The following is a 21,752-nucleotide window of genomic DNA, read 5'->3' as shown; positions in this document are numbered from 1 at the left end:
TGGTCAGTATTGTCTCCTTCATACAGGACTCCCAGGACCTGATCAGTGATATGTGGTCTACACTGGTGATTACTGGAGATGGCTTATTCTGGTCAGTATTGTCTCCTTCATACAGGACTCCCAGGACCTGATCAGTGATATGTGGTCTACACTGGTGATTACTAGAGATGGCATATTCTGGTCAGTATTGTCTCCTTCATAAAGGACTCCCAGGACCCGATCAGTGATATGTGGTCTACACTGGTGATTACTAGAGATGGCATATTCTGGTCAGTATTGTCTCCTTCATAAAGGACTCCCAGGACCTGATCAGCGATATGTGGTCTACACTGGTGATTACTGGAGATGGCATATTCTGGTCACTAATGTCTCCTTCATACAGGACCCCCAGGACCTGATCAGTGATATGTGGTCTACACCGATGATTACTGGAGATGACATATTCTGGTCTGTATTGTATTCATACATGACCCCCAGGACCTGATCAGCGATATGTGGTCTACACTGGTGATTACTAGAGATGGCATATTGTGGTCAGTATTGTTTTCTTCATACAGGAACCCCAGGACCTGATCAGTGATATGTGGTCTACACTGGTGATTACTGCAGATGGCATATTCTGGTCAGTAATGTCTCCTTCATACAGGAACCCCAGGACCTGATCAGTGATATGTGGTCTACACTGGTGATTACTGCAGATGGCATATTCTGGTCAGTATTGTCTCCTTCATACAGGACTCCCAGGACCTGATCAGTGATATGTGGTCTACACTGGTGATTACTAGAGATGGCATATTCTGGTCAGTATTGTCTCCTTCATACAGGACCCCCAGGACCTGATCAGCGATATGTGGTCTACACTGGTGATTACTAGAGATGGCATATTTTGGTCAGTATTGTCTCCTTCATACAGGACCCGATCAGTGATATGTGGTCTACACTGGTGAATACTGCAGATGACATATTCTGGTCAGTATTGTATTAATGCAGGACCCCCAGGATCTGATCAGTGATATGTGGTCTACACTGGTGATTACTGGAGATGGCATATTGTGGTCAGTAATGTCTCCTTCATACAGGACTCCCAGGACCTGATCAGTGATATGTGGTCTACACTGGTGATTACTAGAGATGGCATATTCTGGTCAGTATTGTCTCCTTCATACAGGACCCACAGGACCTGATCAGTGATATGTGGTCTACACTGGTGATTACTGGAGATGAGTCGATGACATATTCCTGTCTGAACCCCAAGACCCAGGAAGATGATGAACATCCATTACCTTGCTCACTCCTTCCTCATTCACCTCCAGTCTCTTCTTCAGCTGCAGTATCTGCCACATGTCCTCCACAGCACCGCATCCCCTCTCCTGTCCAGATTTACTCCTTTCAATAAGATCTAACCCAGAGGGCAAGGTGTTTAATGCCTCTAGCTGCTTCTCCAAGTGCAGGATTCTGTTCTCCATCCTGTCCACCTGCCCATTCTCTTTCATCACCAGGATTCCTCCTGATGGTGAGTGCTGTCTGGTGCCACCTGGGAGCTGTACACTAACATCCTGGATCTGTAGGTGCTTGATGAAGGCATGAAGGAGAGTGTGCAGTGCAGTAAAATTCACTGCCCCAACTTCTGGGGTCCCAATGGCCAGTCTGGCCAAGTCTTGTAGAGAGATCCCCTCCGGCTCCATCCTTGTCATGTACATGCTGTGTGTGAGCGGCGCTGCTGGGGTCAGAACTGCCAGTACCTTGCAGGACGCCACACCTACCTCCCACAGTGCACGGCGCCCCCTACAGCCGGGTGATGGAAGCGCACCACTGTGTGAACAGTGCGCACCCTCCTGTCGGATAACTGTACCGGACCCTGGTGCCGACACACACAGTATACGGCCGTGTACCGGCGCACACCTCCCATACTGCCCCGGGGCAGGTTATACGGAGAGTATACTGGACCGGCGCAAAAGTTTATTTTGGAGTTGCAGAAAAGGGGCGGGGTTGAACATCTCCCGCTCAGTTGATTGGTTAATTTTCCACTGTCCCCGCCCCCTTCTGTTAGCGCATGTAGTCTGGGGTGACCGGGACGGTGCGCTGTCCTAACGTTACCAGCATCCAGAACAGCGCCCCGCTGCGGCCTCGAACTCAGTATTGCCGGAAATCATGCGGCTTCATGAAAGTCGCAAACAGGCTCCATCCCACAGAACAGCCTGGAAGGGCACTGGGGAAATGTGTCCATAAACGGGTCACAATCTTCCTCCACCTATAGTAGTTGCTGATAGAGCTGTGTGAGGGCTTGTTTCGGCATTTCTTGTAAACACCTCTATCTCATGGTGCTAAGCTGGAAGTTCCCCATAGAGAATGAATGGAGCCGAGGTCGGGTATCCAGCAGACCACTCCATTTTGTGATAGGGCTGAAACTTCCCTGTTCTGCAGCTCAGGCACCCAGCGATCAGTACTACTTATACTGTAGACACGTGACTGCTGCATTTACAGGAAACCTGTGCGAAGCGCGAACCTGTCAGCAAGGTGCGCCTGTCAGCAGAGTGACCCTGGCAGCAGTGCGCGCCTGTCAGCAGAGCGCACCTGTCAGCAGAGTGACCCTGGCAGCAGTGCGCGCCTGTCAGCAGAGTGACCCTGGCAGCAGTGCGCGCCTGTCAGCAGAGCGCACCTGTCAGCAGAGTGACCCTGGCAGCAGTGCGCGCCTGTCAGCAGAGTGACCCTGGCAGCAGTGCGCGCCTGTCAGCAGCGTGAGCCTGTCAGTAGAGCGAGCCTGTCAGCAGCGTGACCCTGTTAGCAGGGTGAGCTTGTCAGCAGGGCAAACCTGTCAGCAAGGCGACCCTGTCAGTAGAGCGCGCCTGTCAGCAGCGTGACCCTGTCAGTAGAGCGCGCCTGTCAGCAGCGTGACCCTGTTAGCAGTGCGCGCCTGTCAGCAAAGGGAACCTGTCAGCAGGGTGAGCTTGTCAGCAGGGCGAACCTGTCAGCAGGGCGAACCTGTCAGCAAGGTGCGCCTGTCAGCAGAGTGACCCTGGCAGCAGTGCGCGCCTGTCAGTAGAGCGCGCCTGTCAGTAGAGCGCGCCTGTCAGCAGAGCGCGCCTGTCAGCAGCGTGACCCTGTTAGCAGAGCGAGCCTGTCAGCAGCGTGACCCTGTTAGCAGAGCGAGCCTGTCAGCAAAGGGAACCTGTCAGCAGGGTGAGCTTGTCAGCAAGGCGAACCTGTCAGCAAGGCGACCCTGTCAGTAGAGCGCGCCTGTCAGCAGAGTGACCCTGTCAGCAGAGCGCGCCTGTCAGCAGCGTGACCCTGGCAGCAGTGCGCGCCTGTCAGCAAGGCGACCCTGTCAGTAGAGCGCGCCTGTCAGCAGAGTGACCCTGGCAGCAGTGCGCGCCTGTCAGCAAGGCGACCCTGTCAGTAGAGCGCGCCTGTCAGCAGAGTGACCCTGTCAGCAGAGGGAACCTGTCAGCACGGCTTACCTGTCAGCAGGGTGAGCTTGTCAGCAGAGGGAACCTGTCAGCAAAGGGAACATGTCAGCACGGCGACCATGTCAGCAGGGCGAACCTGTCAGCAGGGTGAACCTGTCAGCAAGGTGAACCTGTCAGCAGAGCGTGCCTGTCAGTAGAGCGAACCTGTCAGCAGAGCGCGCCTGTCAGCAGAGCAATCTTGTCAGCAGGGTGAGCTTGTCAGCAAGGCGACCCTGTCAGTAGAGCGCGCCTGTCAGCAGAGCGCGCCTGTCAGCAGCGTGACCCTGTTAGCAGTGCGCGCCTGTCAGCAAAGGGAACCTGTCAGCAGGGTGAGCTTGTCAGCAGGGCGAACCTGTCAGCAGGGCGAACCTGTCAGCAAGGTGCGCCTGTCAGCAGAGTGACCCTGGCAGCAGTGCGCGCCTGTCAGTAGAGCGCGCCTGTCAGCAGAGCGCGCCTGTCAGCAGCGTGACCCTGTTAGCAGAGCGAGCCTGTCAGCAGCGTGACCCTGTTAGCAGTGCGCGCCTGTCAGCAAAGGGAACCTGTCAGCAGGGTGAGCTTGTCAGCAAGGCGAACCTGTCAGCAAGGCGACCCTGTCAGTAGAGCGCGCCTGTCAGCAGAGTGACCCTGTCAGCAGAGCGCGCCTGTCAGCAGCGTGACCCTGGCAGCAGTGCGCGCCTGTCAGCAAGGCGACCCTGTCAGTAGAGCGCGCCTGTCAGCAGAGTGACCCTGGCAGCAGTGCGCGCCTGTCAGCAAGGCGACCCTGTCAGTAGAGCGCGCCTGTCAGCAGAGTGACCTTGTCAGCAGAGGGAACCTGTCAGCACGGCAAACCTGTCAGCAGGGTGAGCTTGTCAGCAGAGGGAACCTGTCAGCAAAGGGAACATGTCAGCACGGCGACCATGTCAGCAGGGCGAACCTGTCAGCAGGGTGAACCTGTCAGCAAGGTGACCCTGTCAGCAGAGCGTGCCTGTCAGTAGAGCGAACCTGTCAGCAGAGCGCGCCTGTCAGCAGAGCAATCTTGTCAGCAGGGTGAGCTTGTCAGCAAGGCGACCCTGTCAGTAGAGCGCGCCTGTCAGCAGAGCGCGCCTGTCAGCAGCGTGACCCTGTTAGCAGAGCGAGCCTGTCAGCAGCGTGACCCTGTTAGCAGTGCGCGCCTGTCAGCAAAGGGAACCTGTCAGCAGGGTGAGCTTGTCAGCAGGGCGAACCTGTCAGCAAGGCGACCCTGTCAGTAGAGCGCGCCTGTCAGCAGAGTGACCCTGGCAGCAGTGCGCGCCTGTCAGCAAGGCGACCCTGTCAGTAGAGCGCGCCTGTCAGCAGAGTGACCCTGTCAGCAGAGGGAACCTGTCAGCACGGCGAACCTGTCAGCAGGGTGAGCTTGTCAGCAGAGGGAACCTGTCAGCAAAGGGAACATGTCAGCACGGCGACCATGTCAGCAGGGTGAACCTGTCAGCAGAGCGTGCCTGTCAGTAGAGCGATCCTGTCAGCAGAGCGCGCCTGTCAGCAGAGCAATCTTGTCAGCAGGGTGAGCTTGTCAGCAAGGCGACCCTGTCAGTAGACCACACCTGTCAGCAGAGTGAACCTTTCAGCAGGGCGCGCCTGTCAGCAAGGTGACCCTGTCAGTAGAGCGCGCCTGTCAGCAGAGCGAGCCTGTCAGCAGGGCGACCATGTCAGCAGAGGGAACCTGTCAGCAGAGCGAGCCTGTCAGCAAGGCAAACCTGTTAGCAGGATTTTGCTAAGTAACCTACAGACAGTGCAAGGTTACCGCTGTTACACCCTGGAGCTTTTCATTTTTGCTTTTTGCTCCCCTTCTTTCCAGAGCCATATCTTTTTTATTTTTTCATCAATATAGCCATGTGAGGGCTTATTTTTTGCGGGACAAGTTGTACTTTTGAACGTAACCTTTGGTTTTACCATGTCGTGTACGAGAAAACGGGAAAAAAAATTCCAAGTGCGTTGAAATTGCAAATAAGTGCAATCCCACACTTGGTTTTGTTTGGCTTTTTTGCTAGGTTCCCTAAATGCTAAAACTGACCTGCTATTATGAGTCTCCCGGTCATTACGAGTTCATAGACACCAACCATGTCTAAGTTCTTTTTTATCTAAATGGTGAAGAAAAATTATAAACTTTGCTAAAAAAAAAAAAAAAAATTGCGCCATTTTCCGAAACACATTTTTCGTGATCTTAGGTCATACGAGGGCTTGTGTGCCGAGCTAACATTTTTAATGATACCATTTTGGTGCAGATACGATCTTTTAATCACCCATTATTGCAACCAAAAAAAGCATAATTCTGGCGTTTTGACTTTTTTTCTCACTATGCCGCTCAGTGACCAGGTTAATCCTTTCTTTATTGATAGATCGAGCGATTCTGAATGCAACGATAACTAACATATATGTTTTGATTTTATATTTATTTTATTTTGAATGGGGCAAAAGGGGGGTGAATTTAAACTTTTTTTTTTATACTTTCAAACACATTTTTCTTTTCTTTTGGCATGCTTCAATAGTCTCCATAGGAGACTAGAAGTTGCCACAACCCAATCAGCTCTGCTACATAGAGGCAATGGTCAGATCACCTCTATGTAGTAGAATTGCTGACTTGCTAAGAGCGCCGACCACTGGGTGGCGCTTACAGCAATCCAGCACTTACAACCATAAAGGTCTTCAGGAGACCTCGGGTTGTCATGCCGACACACCAGTGACCTGCGATCACGTGACGCGGGTCACCGATGTGCATATTTCCGGTGCGATTGCCGTAAGCGCCATTTAAATGCCGCTGTCAGCGTTTGACAGCTGACATGTCCCGGGAAAGAAGTGGGATCACCTCCAGAGCAAAGGGAGGGTGTCCGACATCAGCGTAAATATACGCCCAATGTTAGAAAGAGGTTAAAATGATTTCTGGGGTGAAGAAATCCATCTTGTGTAATCAGTGTTAGACCGGGATCACACACAGCGAGATACGGCCGAGTCTCGCAGGTTAAAACCAAGCTCTGGCACCGGCACTCTGGAGCGGAGCGTGCAGCTCCATGTATTGCTGTGCGGCTGCACGCTCCGCTCCGGAGTGCCGGCCCCAGAGCTTGGTTTTAACCTGCGAGACTCGGCCGTATCTCGCTGTGTGTGATCCCGGCCTTAGGGCATGTTCCCACGGTCAGTAAACGCTGCAGGTTGGATGCTCTGTACCTCCACAGCGTCAAACCCGCAGCAGCCAGATGTTACAGGATAGTGGATAGGATTTCATGAAATCCCATCTCCACTATGCGTCCTGAGATGCCTCCGGCTTCCATCATCAGCAGTCATCATCTTCAAGCTCCACTGTGTCTGGATGTCAGGCTGAGTAGTAGCATAATGCCATCTGTTGTGAGCTCATCTGTTCATTCACCTTTTGTGTCCGAGGATCTCCCTCTTCTGGTGAAGGTAGTGAGGCTGATTCGGATGAAAGAAACCAAACACCTGATCAGGTGGATTGTGACTGGATAACAGGAACTTCAGACTGGATATAAGGCAGCCGACGCCCTTCTGAGTGGCTGGTGATTTCTCTGCTGGATTCTTGGAGACCAGTCTGATTCCTGCTTCCCAAAGATAAGTTTTTGCTCTGCTATTGAACTTATTAGTTTTGGTTTTGTTTACCTTGTTTTTTGAGTTCAGCCATCCCCAGCCGGGGGTGTGCTGGATTCTTTTCCCTTGATCAGTGTTCTCTTTTGCTCTACTTTCAGAATATTCTGAGTGCTGATATAGGGTTTGAAGTCTAGTGACTTCAGGGTCCTTTTTGCTTATCAGTTGTGTTGGTAATATTTTTAGCAGGGTTTTCTCGGATTGCAGACAGCAGCTTTTCTGTCCTGTCCTTTTTAGTTAGGTTGAGCAAATGATGGGGCCCAAGCTATCTTTCTATCTGTGTTAGTGTTTTAATCTTGTTTCACCATCATTATATGTTGGGGGCTGCCTATTGCTTTGGGGTCTGCTCTGGGGCAGTTTTTCCCTTTTCTCTCTTTAGGCTTATTTAGATCTCCGGCTGTGACGAGGTGTCTAGGATCACCGTAGGAACACTCCACGGCTACTGCTAGTTGTGTGATAGGATTAGGGGTCTGCAATCCCCTAGTTTCTAACCTCTCTGATTTTCTGGGCTGAGCTTGTGTTTTGTTTTTTCCTCCTCGGTGACTCAATCATAACAGAATCACCAGTCATACCGCAGATTCTAGGGTATTCAAAAGCAGGAAGGAATTGTTAAAAAAAAAAAAAAGTGTCAGATTTTTTTTTTTTGTGTATATTTTTTTCTCTGAGGCCGTAGGAGGAATATTTTTTTTTTTTCTGATGGAGTTTAAGCAATTGTCTGATCGTGTGGAGCAGCTTGCTGCTGAAGTGCGAGGAATTTCTGCCTATCTTGCTCATTCACACACTGCTGAACCAAAAATCCCCACTCCTGATGTGTTTTTTGGGGATCAGTCTAAATTTTTGAATTTTAAGAATAATTGTAAATTATTTCTTGCCTTGAAGCCTAACTCATCAGGGAGCTCTGCACAGCAGGTTAAAATTGTCATCTCCTTGCTGCGCGGCGATCCCCAGGATTGGGCATTTTCTTTAGTACCAGATGATCCTATTCTAACTAATGTGGATGCATTTTTTCAGGCCTTGGGGTTGTTGTATGATGAACCTAATGCGATTGATCAAGCTGAAAAGACCCTGTTGGCATTGAGCCAGGGTCAAGATTCTGCAGAACTGTACTGTCAAAAATTCCGAAAGTGGGCGGTCCTCACCACTTGGCATGATGGTGCCTTGGCAGCTCTCTTTCGGAAGGGTTTGTCAGAAACCGTAAAAGATACTATGGTGGGATTTCCTGTTCCCTCTGGTCTTGACGATTCTATGTCATTAGCCATTCAGGTTGATCGGCGTTTACGTGAACGTAAAATTACATGGGAAATGCTGCCACCTGTTGAACAAATGTCTGAACCTATGCAGTGTGATAGAGTTTTGTCTAGGGCGCAACGTCAGGAGTTTAGAAGGCGTAATAAGTATGTTTTTTCTGTGGAGATGCCTCTCATATTATTTCTGTCTGCCCTAAACGAGAGAAACGTTTTGCATACACATTTGCTGTAGGTGGTGTACAACCTAAGCTTCTTCTGGCAATTACTCTGATCTGCTCCCTGTCCACATTTTCTGCTAAAGCCTTTGTGGATTCAGGAGCGGCCTTGAACCTAATGGATTTGGATTTTGCTAAACGTTGTGGTTTCCCTATGACACCCCTGCAGACGCCTATTCCTTTGAGGGGTATTGATGCTACTCCTTTGGCGAAGAATAAACCTCAGTTTTGGACCCAGGTGGTAATGCGGGTCGCCCCAGACCATCAAGAAAATTGCAGATTTTTGGTGTTGCATAATTGCATGATACCATCATGCTGGGGTTCCCCTGGTTGCAAATCCATAATCCAGTTTTGGATTGGAAATCTGTGTCTGTTGTGAGTTGGGGTTGTTGGTGTGCTCTTAGTGACACTCCTATTTTCTCCACCTCTCCCCAGTCGCATGAGGTTCCTGACTATTTGGCTGATTTTTATGATGTGTTTAGTGAGAGTAAGTCTGCGTCTTTGCCTCCTCATAGGAGTTATGACTGTGCAATTGAGCTGAGTCCGGGGTGTAAATTTCTCAAGGGTCGACAATTTATCTGTACCCGAACATGAGGCTATGCGTTCTTATATTAAGGAGTCGTTGGAGAAGGGTCATATTAGACCATCCTCTTCACCCTTAGGTGCTGGGGGGTTTTTTTGTTGCCAAGAAGGATGGTTCATTAAGGCCCTGTATTGACTATCGCTCCCTTAACAAATTTACTGTTAAATATCAGTATCCGTTACCCCTGATTTCTGACCTATTTTCTAGAGTTGAAGGTGCTTGCTGGTTTACCAAACTTGACCTCAGGGGGGGCGTATAATCTTATTCGCATTAAGCATGGGGATGAATGGAAGACAGCGTTTAATACTCCGGAGGGACATTTTGAGTACCTGGTGATGCCTTTTGGGCTCACTAACGCCCCTTCTGTCTTCCAGTGCTTCATGAATGATATTTTCCGGGACTTTGTGGATAAGTTTCTGATCATCTATTTGGATGACATTTTGATCTTTTCCAGGGATTGGGACTCTCATGTGGAACATGTTCGGACTGTGTTCCGGATTTTGGGGGAAAACTCCCTGTATGTTAAGGGATCGAAATGTCTTTTTGGTGTACAGAGGATTTCATTTTTGGGATTTATTTTGTCTCCATCAACTATTGAAATGGACCCGGCCAAGGTACAGGCCATTTATGATTGGGTGCAGCCCACTTCTTTGAAGGCTCTCCAGAAGTTTTTGGGTTTTGCTAATTTTTATCGTAAGTTTATAGCCAATTTTTCTGTTATTGCCAAACCATTGACTGATTTGACTAAGAAGGGCGCTGATTTGCTGAATTGGTCTCCAGAGGCTGTTTCTTTTCAGGAGCTGAAGCGGAGGTTCACTTCTTCTCCGGTTTTGCGACAACCCGATGTTTCACTTCCATTTCAGGTGGAGGTGGATGCTTGAGAGACTGGTGCAGGAGCTGTTTTGTCCGAAAAAGATCCTGTAACATCTAAAATGAACCCCTGTGCCTTCTTTTCCCGAAAGTTCTCTCCTTCGGAACACAACTATGATGTGGGGAATCGAGAACTGTTGGCCATGAAGTGGGCATTTGAGGAGTGGAGACGTTGGTTGGAGGGAGCTAGACATCAAGTTGTGGTCCTCACTGACCACAAGAATTTGATCTACCTTGAGTCGGCTAAATGCTTGAGTCCGAGACAGGCCAGGTGGGCCTTGTTTTTCACACGTTTTGATTTTGTGGTCTCCTTTCTTCCGGGCACTAACAACGTTAAGGCTGATTCCCTCTCTAGGAGTTTTTTGGCTGATTCTCCTATTGTGACCAAGCCTGCTACCATCTTTGGTGAGGGGGTGGTTCTTTCTGCCATCTCACCTGATTTGAGACGTGCTCTGGAGAAGTTTCAGGAGGATAAGCCTGAGCGTTGTCCCAGTGGTAGGTTGTATGTTCCTGACCAGTGGAGGAGGAAAGTGATGTCTGAGGTTCATTGCTCTGCGTTGGCTGGTCATCCAGGCATTTTTGGTACTAGAGATTTGGTGAGTCGGTCTTTTTGGTGGCCTGCCTTGTCTCGTGATGTCAGAAACTTTGTGCAGTCCTGTGGGACCTTGTTCTCGTTCTAGTGGGTTGTTGATGCCTTTGCCGGTGCCCAGGAGGCCATGGACCCATATTTCAATGGATTTTATTTCTGATCTGCCTGTCTCTCAGAGGATGACTGTTATCTGGGTGATTTGTGATAGATTCTCTAAGATGGTCCATCTTGTACCACTCCCTAAGTTGCCATCTTCCTCAGAGTTGGTGCCCTTGTTTTTGCAACAGGTGGTTCGCTTGCACGGGATTCCTGAGAACATTGTATCTGACAGAGGAGTTCAGTTTGTCTCTAGATTCTGGTGGACCTATTGTTCCAAGTTGGGAATTCAGTTGTCCTCTTCTGCATTTCACCCTCAGACCAATGGGCAGACGGAGAGAACAAACCAGACTTTGGTGGCTTATTTGAGATGTTTTATATCTGCTGATCAGGATGATTGGGTCTCATTTTTACCCCTTGGTCGAATTTGCTTTAAATAATAGAGTTAGTTCTGCCACTTTGATGTCACCCTTTTTCTGTAACTTTGGGTTTCATCCTTGATTTTCTTCAGGGCAGGTGGAGTCTTCTGCCTGTCCAGGGGTTGACACTGTGGTGGAAAGAATGCAGCAGATTTGGGACCAAGTGGTGGATAAGTTGTCTCTTTCCCAGGAAAATATATGTTGGGGGCTGCCTATTGCTTTGGGGTCTGCTCTGGGGCAGTCAGTTTTTCCCTTTTCTCTCTTTAGGCTTATTTAGATCTCCGGCTGTGACGAGGTGTCTAGGATCACCGTAGTATCACTCCACGGCTACTGCTAGTTGTGTGATAGGATTAGGGGTCTGCAGTCCGCTAGTTTCCAACCTCTCTGATTTTCTGGGCTGAGCTTGTTTTGTTTTTTCCTCCTCGGTGACTCAATCATAACAGCCATCGTTCAGTCAAAGGCATCCAGATGCAGCAGAGCTGTACTCATCATGGGACACCATGTAGATCTTTTTGGCGGACAGGTATGGTATGGTTAGTGGGCAGACAGTTTGATCCACCCCATTTCTTTATCATGAGGCCAATTATTTTTATAACCAGTAGCACTTACCTCTTGATTACTATGCTGTCCTGGTCCTAGTTTGCAGCTGCAATTTTTTGTCATCCTTCTGGATCACATTTTTATCCATGCATATGAAATAGAAGAAAAAATTCTTTTTATATATTGTATTCAGTATTTATTTTACAGATTTTGTATCACTACAAATCATATTTCCTTATATATAGTGACCCAGGTTCTTTTTTTTTTTTGCAATAAGTATGTTATATTGATGCTTTTTTATTTTATTTATCTCCAGGAGAACGAGGACTTCGGTGAAATAGGTGATGCAGTAAGTATGGTGTAATTAAGATCTATTAAAAGTGCCGGTGTCATTATTTCAATTAAAGGACTTTATTCTGATTTAAATGAATGCTTGTCATTCACGTGCTTTATTTAGAAATCTTTGGGGTTAACCTTTCTTTTTCTGAAGACTTTTTGGGTACTGACTTTTTATATTTTTGATTGTATATTACATATCATGTGATTTTTCACATTAGCTATATTATAAGCCATTATCTATGTATTTCTTTGTATTTTTTTTGTTCTAATTGTATTGTTGCTGCTGAAGACTCTGGTAGATATTGCATGATGTGCGGTATACCTGTGCTATTATTTATGTCCCATTGATCCTGGTGCCACGAGAAGGAATGTAGATATATTTGATTCCTGAATAATTATAGAGCGCTTTAATATGTATCTTTACTCATGCTCATAATGTTAGTGGTGCGTTCCACAATGAGGAACGCAAGCAGGTTATTTCAGACATGCGGTGAACGTTGTAATGTGTGTCTGGAACGCACGCTGAACTAGGATGGAACGCAGAGGAGACATCCGACCGCTGGGCTGTGCAGAGATTGGGTAGGTGAGTAGGTGTTTCTATTTGACTCTGACCTGGTTGATTATGTGGTACCGATTGGATATCCTGGCACATCGCCGTCGGTATGCCTTTTTTCATCATGGTATCCGGCGTCACAAATTGCATCTGGTACTGACTGTATAGGCCTCCTGATGAACCGTCACAGCGGGGAAACGCGTCGAGGTGTTCATGCACGATAAGTGACCACCATGTGGAATTTTTGTCTTTTGCTGTTATCAATGCTCTGATTCTATTTTTTCTGGACCTGGAGTTCTGGGCCATTGTTTATGGTATATCTATTGTACCACTGGCTGCTTAGCCTTAGTGCATAATGTAGGATATTGATTAAGATCACACTTATCAATTTTTGATGATTCATACATGTTGAAGTATATCTATCAATTTTGAATAGAATTGATAAGCATTAACCATTATTTAGTTCTGTGGTTTGAAATAATGCTAGGGGTATCATTTTTGTTTCTTACATGCATGCTAATCAGGATGCATTGTTTTATATGATTCTCTTGCAAATTACCTGCTAAATCCTTCCTTCTGCTTCCTTAATTTCCTTCCTATCAATCATTGTTTTCCCACCTTTCATTATAGGGTGATGTAGGGGAGTGAGGGATAGTCCACGTTGAGTGGGGGCGCCAATCTCCACAGCAAGGAAGGTGTTAAGATAGTTTTATTGCAGGGCTTTTTCTATGGTCTACATTGTGCAATTTTAAAATTCCTTTGCTCACTGGGATAGGTGTATATTTTAAAGAATTATTTGTCATTAAAGGAAGAAATTTTAAGGGAATACACTTTTTGTTCACTCTCTTCCATGTACTTCTGACATTTCCTCCTATATGAGTCACCGCACCCTTTGGCTATGTGCACACGTAGTTTGGAGAGCTGCGGATTTGTAAAAATCTGCAGGTCAAAAGTCCTGTGGTTTACCTGCGGATTAGCCCTGCGGTTTCACACCTCTACAATGGAGAAGGTGTGAAACTGCAGCGAAATCGCACGATTTGACATGCTGCAGATTGTAACCCGCGGAAAATTCTGCAGCATGTGCACAGGGTTTTTGGTTTGACCATTGAAAACAATGGTACTGTACAACGCAGCAGAAACTGCTGCAGACCCGCAGGGCCAGAAACGCTGCGGATCCGGAGCAGAATCCGCAGCGTGTGCACATAGCCTTAGTATTCCCCTGTATACTGCTACCTCCCATCCCCACAACCATAACTCCTCCAGAAGTATTGGGGTTCTCCCTACCCTTGGCATATTCTATCCCCCTCCTTTTTTTTTTTTTTCTCTGTCGCGATTAATGTTAGAAATATCAAGGTCAGCCCACTACTTTGTCCAAGTTTAATTTTGGCCCTCTGTGTAAGAGTTTGACATCCCTGCATATAGACACCATCCATATGGCATACATCTTTAACAGATCCATTGGAAAGATTACACAGGACACTGTAATGTGTGGTTTTTTTTTTTTCGATTTAAGAAATAGACATACGGTTGAAATACAGACAAGTTTTTATATGCTCTTGTGAACCTAGCCTTCCGCACAAAGTTTGTATGAAATTTAACCGGTTGCTTATCTGGAAAGAATCTAAGAAAATAAGAGTAAGCCACAGATGCTCAGCTTATTTGGGGCAGATTTCTGTAGAATCGCAGCAGAATACTTAGCAGAACTACGCTTGGTTTCTCCCTACTGCTGGTGTGGGTACATGTGTACATTTTCAGTGAGGTTGCCAACTGTTCAGATATTGTCTTTTTTCTGCCACCTGTAATATCCTAACCTAATAAATAAAAATCTATTTTTTGTTTTATGTTTGCAATTTGCATTCCGCAATGTAAACCACTGAGACTGCCAACAGCAGAAGGAGAATGACATATCACGGGAGAGAATCCTATCCAAAGCTCATCTCGCTCTTCTATAGGGGGCATGAAGCAGGCTGAGCGATCACCTCTCTAGGTCTGATACCTGTAGTACCGGGCCAGTAAGCACTCGCAAAAGAAAGCTGCTCTCGAATCTCCAGATCCCAGGAGTCTTTATAGCAGGTGCTTAGCGAACGTCTAAGGAGTTACTGTCAAGATCTACCAAAATAAAGATGAACATTCTTTGTTTCCAGGGGAGTGGATGCCTAAATTCCTGAGTTTAGTCACTTTACAAAAAACTACAACTCCCTGTATTCACATTGGTTTGCACATGTTGTATATTACATTTTTTGGGTAGTTTTCATACCGTTTCCTTTAATTATTGTACAACCCTTTAATTCCAGGGTCTACGCGATTCAATTGCATTATATTTGGGGCATTTTGAGGTCATGGCACGGGGATGTGGGGCAGGCTGTAAGTCGGCATAAAAGGTCATCTGTTTGATTTTTGGTCCAGAAGAGGAGGTTGTAAATCCGATGTTCACCTTCTGTAAACTTAGCACTGCCGATTCCAGAAATGACACATTACAATCATGGTAACACATTGCAGTATATATTAAAATACATTTCACATTGCCATTTATTTTACAGTAAAATGAAACGTTCATCTGCAACTATTCTCATCATGGTCAGATTTTCCCATCACTCGAACATCTAAACATGTTCATTTCCAGGCCTCATGCCCCCCTTCTCCCAGTGACTACAGATTGCCTTCTCCTGATGCCCGATCTTGGGCTTCCAACTACGGCCAAATCTCCAGTGGCAGCTATAAAGCAGTCTCACATTGCCCCCACTGCCAGATTACCAGCCAGGCATTGGCAGCACTGAGTTCACAGTTACGTGGAGAATGAAAGCCTCTTTAGGCTGGTAATTTACAGCAATGGTTTATATTTGCCTACAAATATAGCTATGTGTTACCTTCACAGTTCTGTTATCGTTCTAGTTTAACCTGCCGTCACACTAATCAGAAAAAGGGTCTGGATTTTTCAGAAACAGTGACACACTTGTCCAAGAGGCTGTGTCTGGTATTGCGGCTAATGAATTTAATAAAGCAAAGCTGCAGTACTAAACACAAGTAATGCTGTTTTTTTCTGGGGTGGGGGGAAAAAAAAGTCGACTCTCTCTAATTTTAGGCAATTTTTAAAGACAATCTCAAGTCCTTAAAATACTCTTAAGACACCATTCCTGATAATGTACAATGAATACATAGATTGTTCCTTAATTTAGCAAGGTCACTTGATGAATCATTTCCATTTTGTTTAATATTCTCAACCCTGGAGCGTAGCTGGAATATGAGTGTAGAGTTGTCACATGGCTATGCACAGTACATACATACATACATAATGTCATAACTTACAGGAAACAATGAAACATCCAGTGCATTCTTGAATATAAATGCATGTAGTACCTCTGGAGAAACAGTAGGTGTCACTGTTGCCACTTGTATATATGAAAAGCATAGGAGCAATGGCAACAGAATCCTCTTTTCCTTAAACCTATGTATGTCTTCATCTATATAGTGAATAACCGGAATCGTTCATATTATACAGAGACATAATTTTCATGAGCCACTAATTAAATTAGCCACAGCCAGTTCATAGACAACACTAATTAACCTATTGAAATCAATGGGTGGCAGTTAGTTGTTCATTAGCATGGAAGGTAGAACAGGCACTCCCTTTGATCATCTGACGTGGGGGGCACAGTCTGAGGAGGTGTACCATCCGGAATATTATTTTTACTAGTAGCACAAGTATTGGCCAGTGTAGTAAATATGTTCCAAGCATCAGGAGGAGAGCGGTGCTACTGCCGTGGCATCTGTCAATCACCTTTCAGATCTCAGGCATCGGTCATATTAGAATAGATTAGGTATCCAATACTTGGCAAGCAGTAAATAGATGCCACCTCGGCAACATCTCTGTCCTCTTGATATGGATTTATGGGATTCATCTTATCTCACACAGGGATAGCCCATCACTACGATTCATCATCACATAAAGACCCAGTACAGGTGCTGAGAAGGAAGAGGCAGCCATGTTGATTAATCACTATGTCCTGTGCTACGTTTTCCCTGCACGGTACCACGGCAGAGTCACTCAGCTGTGCAGGAAACTGAAGCCGACCCTATTCACACAAATGGGGCTTACACAGATAAGAAACCCCTTTAAACACGAGTGCAATACCTGCTGCTCAGAGTGTCAGAGGCTCAGGCTGTTGCTCTCTGTCTCTTCACCATGCTTTACACTGCAGCTCTGCTAGGACAAATTGTTTTCATAAAACATAAGCCCACTATGCTGACCATTGTTTTCCACGAAAGAAGAAAAAAACCGCACAAACTGTTAGGTTCCAATGCAAGAACCAACACTTGCTGGGCCAGTTATAGAACTTGTGGCCGGGGAAAGGGGATACAAATTGCACCTTTGCATCCCCCATAGTCTTTCATTTGTGTTCATAAAAGTAGCTAACAGGTAAATATAAGATTCATACTGACCTTGGGCTCCTGGTGTTCTGTAATAGGAGACCAACTGTACATCTGCATAGATTCCCAATGTAATGTAGAAGATTGTGCGCTCCATTTTTTCCAGATATATAAATTAAAGGGTTATCCTGACATTTGTAAGGTATCCCTCATTATTTGAAATTGCAAGACTTGAATTATGGGTAAATATTGAACGCCCTTTCTCTGGCGCTCACAGAACTGAGCGCTACGGCGTGCAAACAGTGCAGCCTCTCCATGGCTTCACTCCCAGAGTGTGCACTTCACAAGACACCCGTGCATTGCACCGAGGGTCTCCACTGCAGCTCAGTACATTGAAAACAAGTGAGACCCTCTGCCCATATACAATAAATGGCTGGTGAATGCCACCACAATCAGCTGGCAAATATCGAATTTGTATTGTGAGCTTAAAGGGGTTGTCCAAGGTTACAGAAAAGAAGAGTTGTACAGACTACTTTTCAGTATTGCCCATCAGCAGTGTAAGATATTACATCTCAGCCTCATTCACATGAACACGCCAGCACTGCAATACCAGACACAACCATGGACAAGAGTGGCGCTGTTTCTGGGGAAAAAAAGACAAGATACTCTTCAGAAATCCTAAACAAGCCCTTTTTAATGATTTCTCAATCGTGCCAACAACTCCTCATTGGTAGCGCCTTCAATACTGCCTATATAACAAAGAAAAATCAGATACAATATCTGTAACATCTATCTGGGCAACACATTTTTTTTTTTTTTTTTACATGCGTCAGCAAATGATCCTTTATATCAACGCAAAAATCAATACCCCAAGAAGCAAAACACAGGATTAGAACAAATCACGAGTTATAATCCTGAATTACAAGTTCTTCAACCCTATTATATCATGAAAAGAACCCTAAAACTAAAATATTGTCTACAACATGATATTATTGTACGTTATTTAAAGAAGAAGAAATAAAATCACAAAAAACACAGTCAGTAAAACACAGAAAAGTGCCGGAGCAGGCGGCTTCATACAGAAGGTAGCCATAGTGGCCTAGGAAACTATGTACAGTATCCATGAAAACACCATGGTGAATAGCATAGCCCTGTAGATTATTGCCCAGGTCTCCCCCGTACAAGGATTTAATGGAGGAACAACTGACAGGAATGATATCAGAACGGTGATAGGACTCACAAGACATCATGGTGTCTCACACAGACACACCCTGTAGCGGTGTATACAGTGTGAAAACATATCTACACGTAGGCTATATACACTGGCATATTTACTACAATGCACACCGTAGTATACATTTACATGTCTGCTCCTCTGTCAGCACAGGAGGGGATGTCTGGCGACATTAAAAGTTCTTTAGTCATACATTAACTCTGAATATTGTCCCACTGACTGCATTTCAGGACCCCTTTCCAGATCTCGGCATCTCCATTTTTGTTCTGATAGAGGCCGGGAGCTCGCCTATTCCCGTCTCTGGGGGTCGGTATGTCATAAAGGGGGCTGGATTGTCAGCTCATTATCTAAGACCTCTCTCTTCCTTGGACTTTGATGAAGAATGGGGCTGGCTTTGCCCACAAACGGAGTTAGACAGCCAGCCCTGTTCATCACATGCCGACATAAAGGAAGGAAATGGAAGCACCTGCGGAAGAAGAGCTGCCAGGACCTTGAAAGGAGTCTGAAACTATGGCTTCACAATTAAAGTACTTTGGCTGTTGTGAAAGTGTAAAATAATAAAGCTTACTAAAGAACTTCCTGCTGGTTAACATCTTTAAGCCACATTCGCATGGCGACTCTTTAGTCAGTATTTTACCTCCGTATCTGTAAGCCAGAACCAGGAGTGGGTGATAAATCCAGAAATGGTGACGTGTTTCTGTTATACTTTTCCTCTGATTGTCCCACTCCTGGTTTACACATACTGAGGTAAAAAACTCACCAAATACTGAATGTGTGAAAGTGGCCTTAGTTGTCCTGTCAAAACAGTAATAATTTGGTTCATGGGCAAGTTGGATGACAAGCAGCATGGCAGCACTACTAGGGGCCGCTCCAAAAGGGGATTAAAGGGTTGGTCCAAGAAAAAGAAGAAAAGGGTCTACGCTTTTTAGTAAGAAACAGTGCCACTCTTGGCTATAGGCAGTATCTGTTATTTCTGCTCTGCCTCATTTAAAGGAAACCCAGTGAAATCCATTGCCAGCATGTTAGAGAGCAGGAGGAGGTGAACAGATTGATACAAGTTATTCTGAATCTTTTCTCACTAAACTGTATATTTTATTAATTGAAATCCCTGATCATTAAGCGTTGAGTGGGTAGTCCGATCATTGATTGGCAGTTGTCTCTGGATAGACACTGATAAAAGGAAGGCTGCTGATCACTGATCAGATCGCCAATCACTGATCAGACCGCTTACTTGACTTCTAATTCTAGAATAATCAGGAATTTCCGATGAATAAAACAGGCTATACTGAATCTTTTCCCATAAATCTATACATCAATCTGCTATAACATGCCGCTGGCAGATCTGAGTGCATGGTCAATGTGACAAGTTTCCTTTAAAGGCAAAGGCCAAATTCTGGCCAAATTGTGAATACGCCATAAACGTGAGTTGTCATGTTAAGGCCTACTGCTGCCCTCTGCTGCCGAGAGATAGGACTTTTAAACACTGAAAGGGGCACTCTGCATAGATTGTAAAAAGGTACTTCAATAAAAACTGCTTTAAAACCGCATAAAAGTAAATGCATAAAAACTAAAAAAAAAAAAAAAACACATGGACGCTGAGGTGGATAACATTAAAAAACCAAGTTGGATTTTTCTGCCTCCAAAACTTGTGTGTAAATATACTCTCAAATTATTCTTATTATTCACTGCTGGACAACCCTATACTAATGGAGGTAAATAAACTTGACATTACATTTAGCACTGCAGCAGTGTCACGTGAACGCTGCAGCTGATCAGCATATTTCATTTGTCTGCAGCGCTCATATGACACACTCCCGCTCCCCTCCTTAATGTTGATCCCAACAGGTCGGCAGAGGACACAGTATGAATAAGGAGGAGTGTCAGCAGTCTGGGAAGAGAGTAGAATTTTTTTGGGAACATCCCTGGATCCGATAATAAGGGGACAGCAATCAACCCTTTAAAGGACAAATGCGTGAAGGTTTCATTAAAGAAGATAGGACAAGTTTTTGAATGATAGATGTTTTAGTTTTGGGGAACTATTACTTAATTGACTATTTTCAGCACAGGCCATGAATGAATGAATGAATGAATGAATGAATGAATGAATGATGGGGGTCCCAGGACTTAGACCCATAATGCTGGGCCATACTAAGAGGCATTTTTTTTTTATTTATGCATGCACAACTGCCACACATATGGATGTGGCTGTATCTAGTATAGCAGCTCCGGCTAAAATGTTTTTTGTCCCCTTTAGTCTGATAATCACTGGAGATCCTAAGAACTGTCCATCAATTGCCCCTAATATCCACAATTATTATTATTATTATTATTATTATTAAGCTAAAGCTCTTGATGATTTAACAGCGCAGCGAACTTACACATTTGCCGTTTTCATATTTAGTCACTCCACTATTTACATTGTTTTTGATGGTTTAGCTATATATTCATGCACATGTGTGAGTAGGCACCCACCATAGATTTTAGATATGGTATACATGCAGGCCGTTACGTGCTAGTTACATGAAAGCATGTTTGTTTCGAGGTCATGCTCAAGCAGTCAATTAAGGTTACAGCTAGGGCTCCACTGTGACCACAGACTCTCTCAGCCTACTGCCTACCAAAGTTGGCATCGCCATCCTGTGGCTGGACAATGGGCATCATCATAACAGAACCACTGGCTTATTTGTTCTGTACAGTACATACTGAATGCATGGATTATCGATTTGAAGATGGCGTCTGTGCATGATAAAGCATACGCTGACACACATATGTAGCCTCCACTATCTGTGGTGCCAGTCTGTATTGCTCAGTAATACTTCTGCCTCTGTTTCTGTATATTAAGACCACCATCTTTGTTGTTGAAAGGCTCAGACCATCTGCATCCCAAAGGAAACAGAAGGGTTAAAGGAATTTTTCCATGATTGAAATCTATTGCCTATTCATAGGATAGATGATAACTGTCTGATTGCTGGGACACCACCAGTTACTGGATTACCCCATTGGTGGTGCCCCTGGGATCAGATCGATCATCTGTCTTGTGGACAGGTGATAAATGTCAATTGTGGGGCAACCCCTTTAATGGATTCAGTTCTCGCAGGACTGAAGGGAATCTCATAACCCAAGTTATGTATCCTTTCGATTCTTCCAAAAAACCCAATTCAGGTGTATCCCCATTCTCCTTCACAAAAAAGGAGATAGCTCCCCCTCATCCCCAACAGTAAAGTGGCAGTGCCTTTAGTGTGAATGCAAAAAAGGATGGATTCCCCAATCGGTGACTACCCTTCTCTGCACGTGGAGCTCTACCCACTTGTGACTGGCACATATCCAGCACTCGACTGATAAGGTGGGCAGAACCCTTCAATCATCCATTGCAATGTTGCGGAAGAGGTAGGACATTGACTCTCCATTGTGGATCCGTCGGATGGCTTCGGACAGAATCAAACTGATGTCCACGGTTTTGATCTTTGAGCACTGTAGTTTCTGTACCTCATGGGGGACGGTGTTTGTCACCACAACCTTGGGAAACAGAGTAGACAGTAAGTACTAAAAGGTGAGGTTTATTGCATTCCACTCATAAAAGGGATCTTCACAGGCTACAATATTAATGGTCTATTGGTATGACTGGCGATCAAAATAAAGTCCTG

The 21,752-nt window shown here is 45.7% G+C and overlaps 2 protein-coding genes across 7 annotated transcripts in view; both read right to left on the bottom strand.

The window, feature by feature from the left end:
• Positions 1-1,931, bottom strand: part of QRICH2 (glutamine rich 2) — a 115,334-nt gene extending 113,403 nt beyond the window's left edge. For all 3 annotated transcript variants that reach the window (XM_073563161.1, XM_073563163.1, XM_073563164.1), the window contains exon 1: positions 1,284-1,931. In XM_073563161.1, coding sequence (XP_073419262.1) covers positions 1,284-1,700 — 417 coding nt within the window. In that variant the 5' untranslated portion in view covers positions 1,701-1,931. The remainder of the gene's footprint in view (positions 1-1,283) is intronic.
• Positions 1,932-14,986: 13,055 nt separating this feature from the next.
• The window catches only part of PRPSAP1 (phosphoribosyl pyrophosphate synthetase associated protein 1), a 38,042-nt gene continuing 31,276 nt past the window's right edge, over positions 14,987-21,752 (bottom strand). For all 4 annotated transcript variants that reach the window (XM_073563167.1, XM_073563168.1, XM_073563169.1 and 1 more), the window contains one exon: positions 14,987-21,624. In XM_073563167.1, coding sequence (XP_073419268.1) covers positions 21,466-21,624 — 159 coding nt within the window. In that variant the 3' untranslated portion in view covers positions 14,987-21,465. The remainder of the gene's footprint in view (positions 21,625-21,752) is intronic.

This window comes from Dendrobates tinctorius, unplaced genomic scaffold (assembly GCF_039654945.1).
Source record: "Dendrobates tinctorius isolate UK_male_01 unplaced genomic scaffold, ASM3965494v1 ptg000383l, whole genome shotgun sequence".
Classification (NCBI taxonomy): Eukaryota; Metazoa; Chordata; class Amphibia; order Anura; family Dendrobatidae; genus Dendrobates; species Dendrobates tinctorius.
The sequence above is the reverse complement of the archived record's forward strand: the minus strand, read 5'-3'. Positions and strand labels throughout refer to the sequence as shown.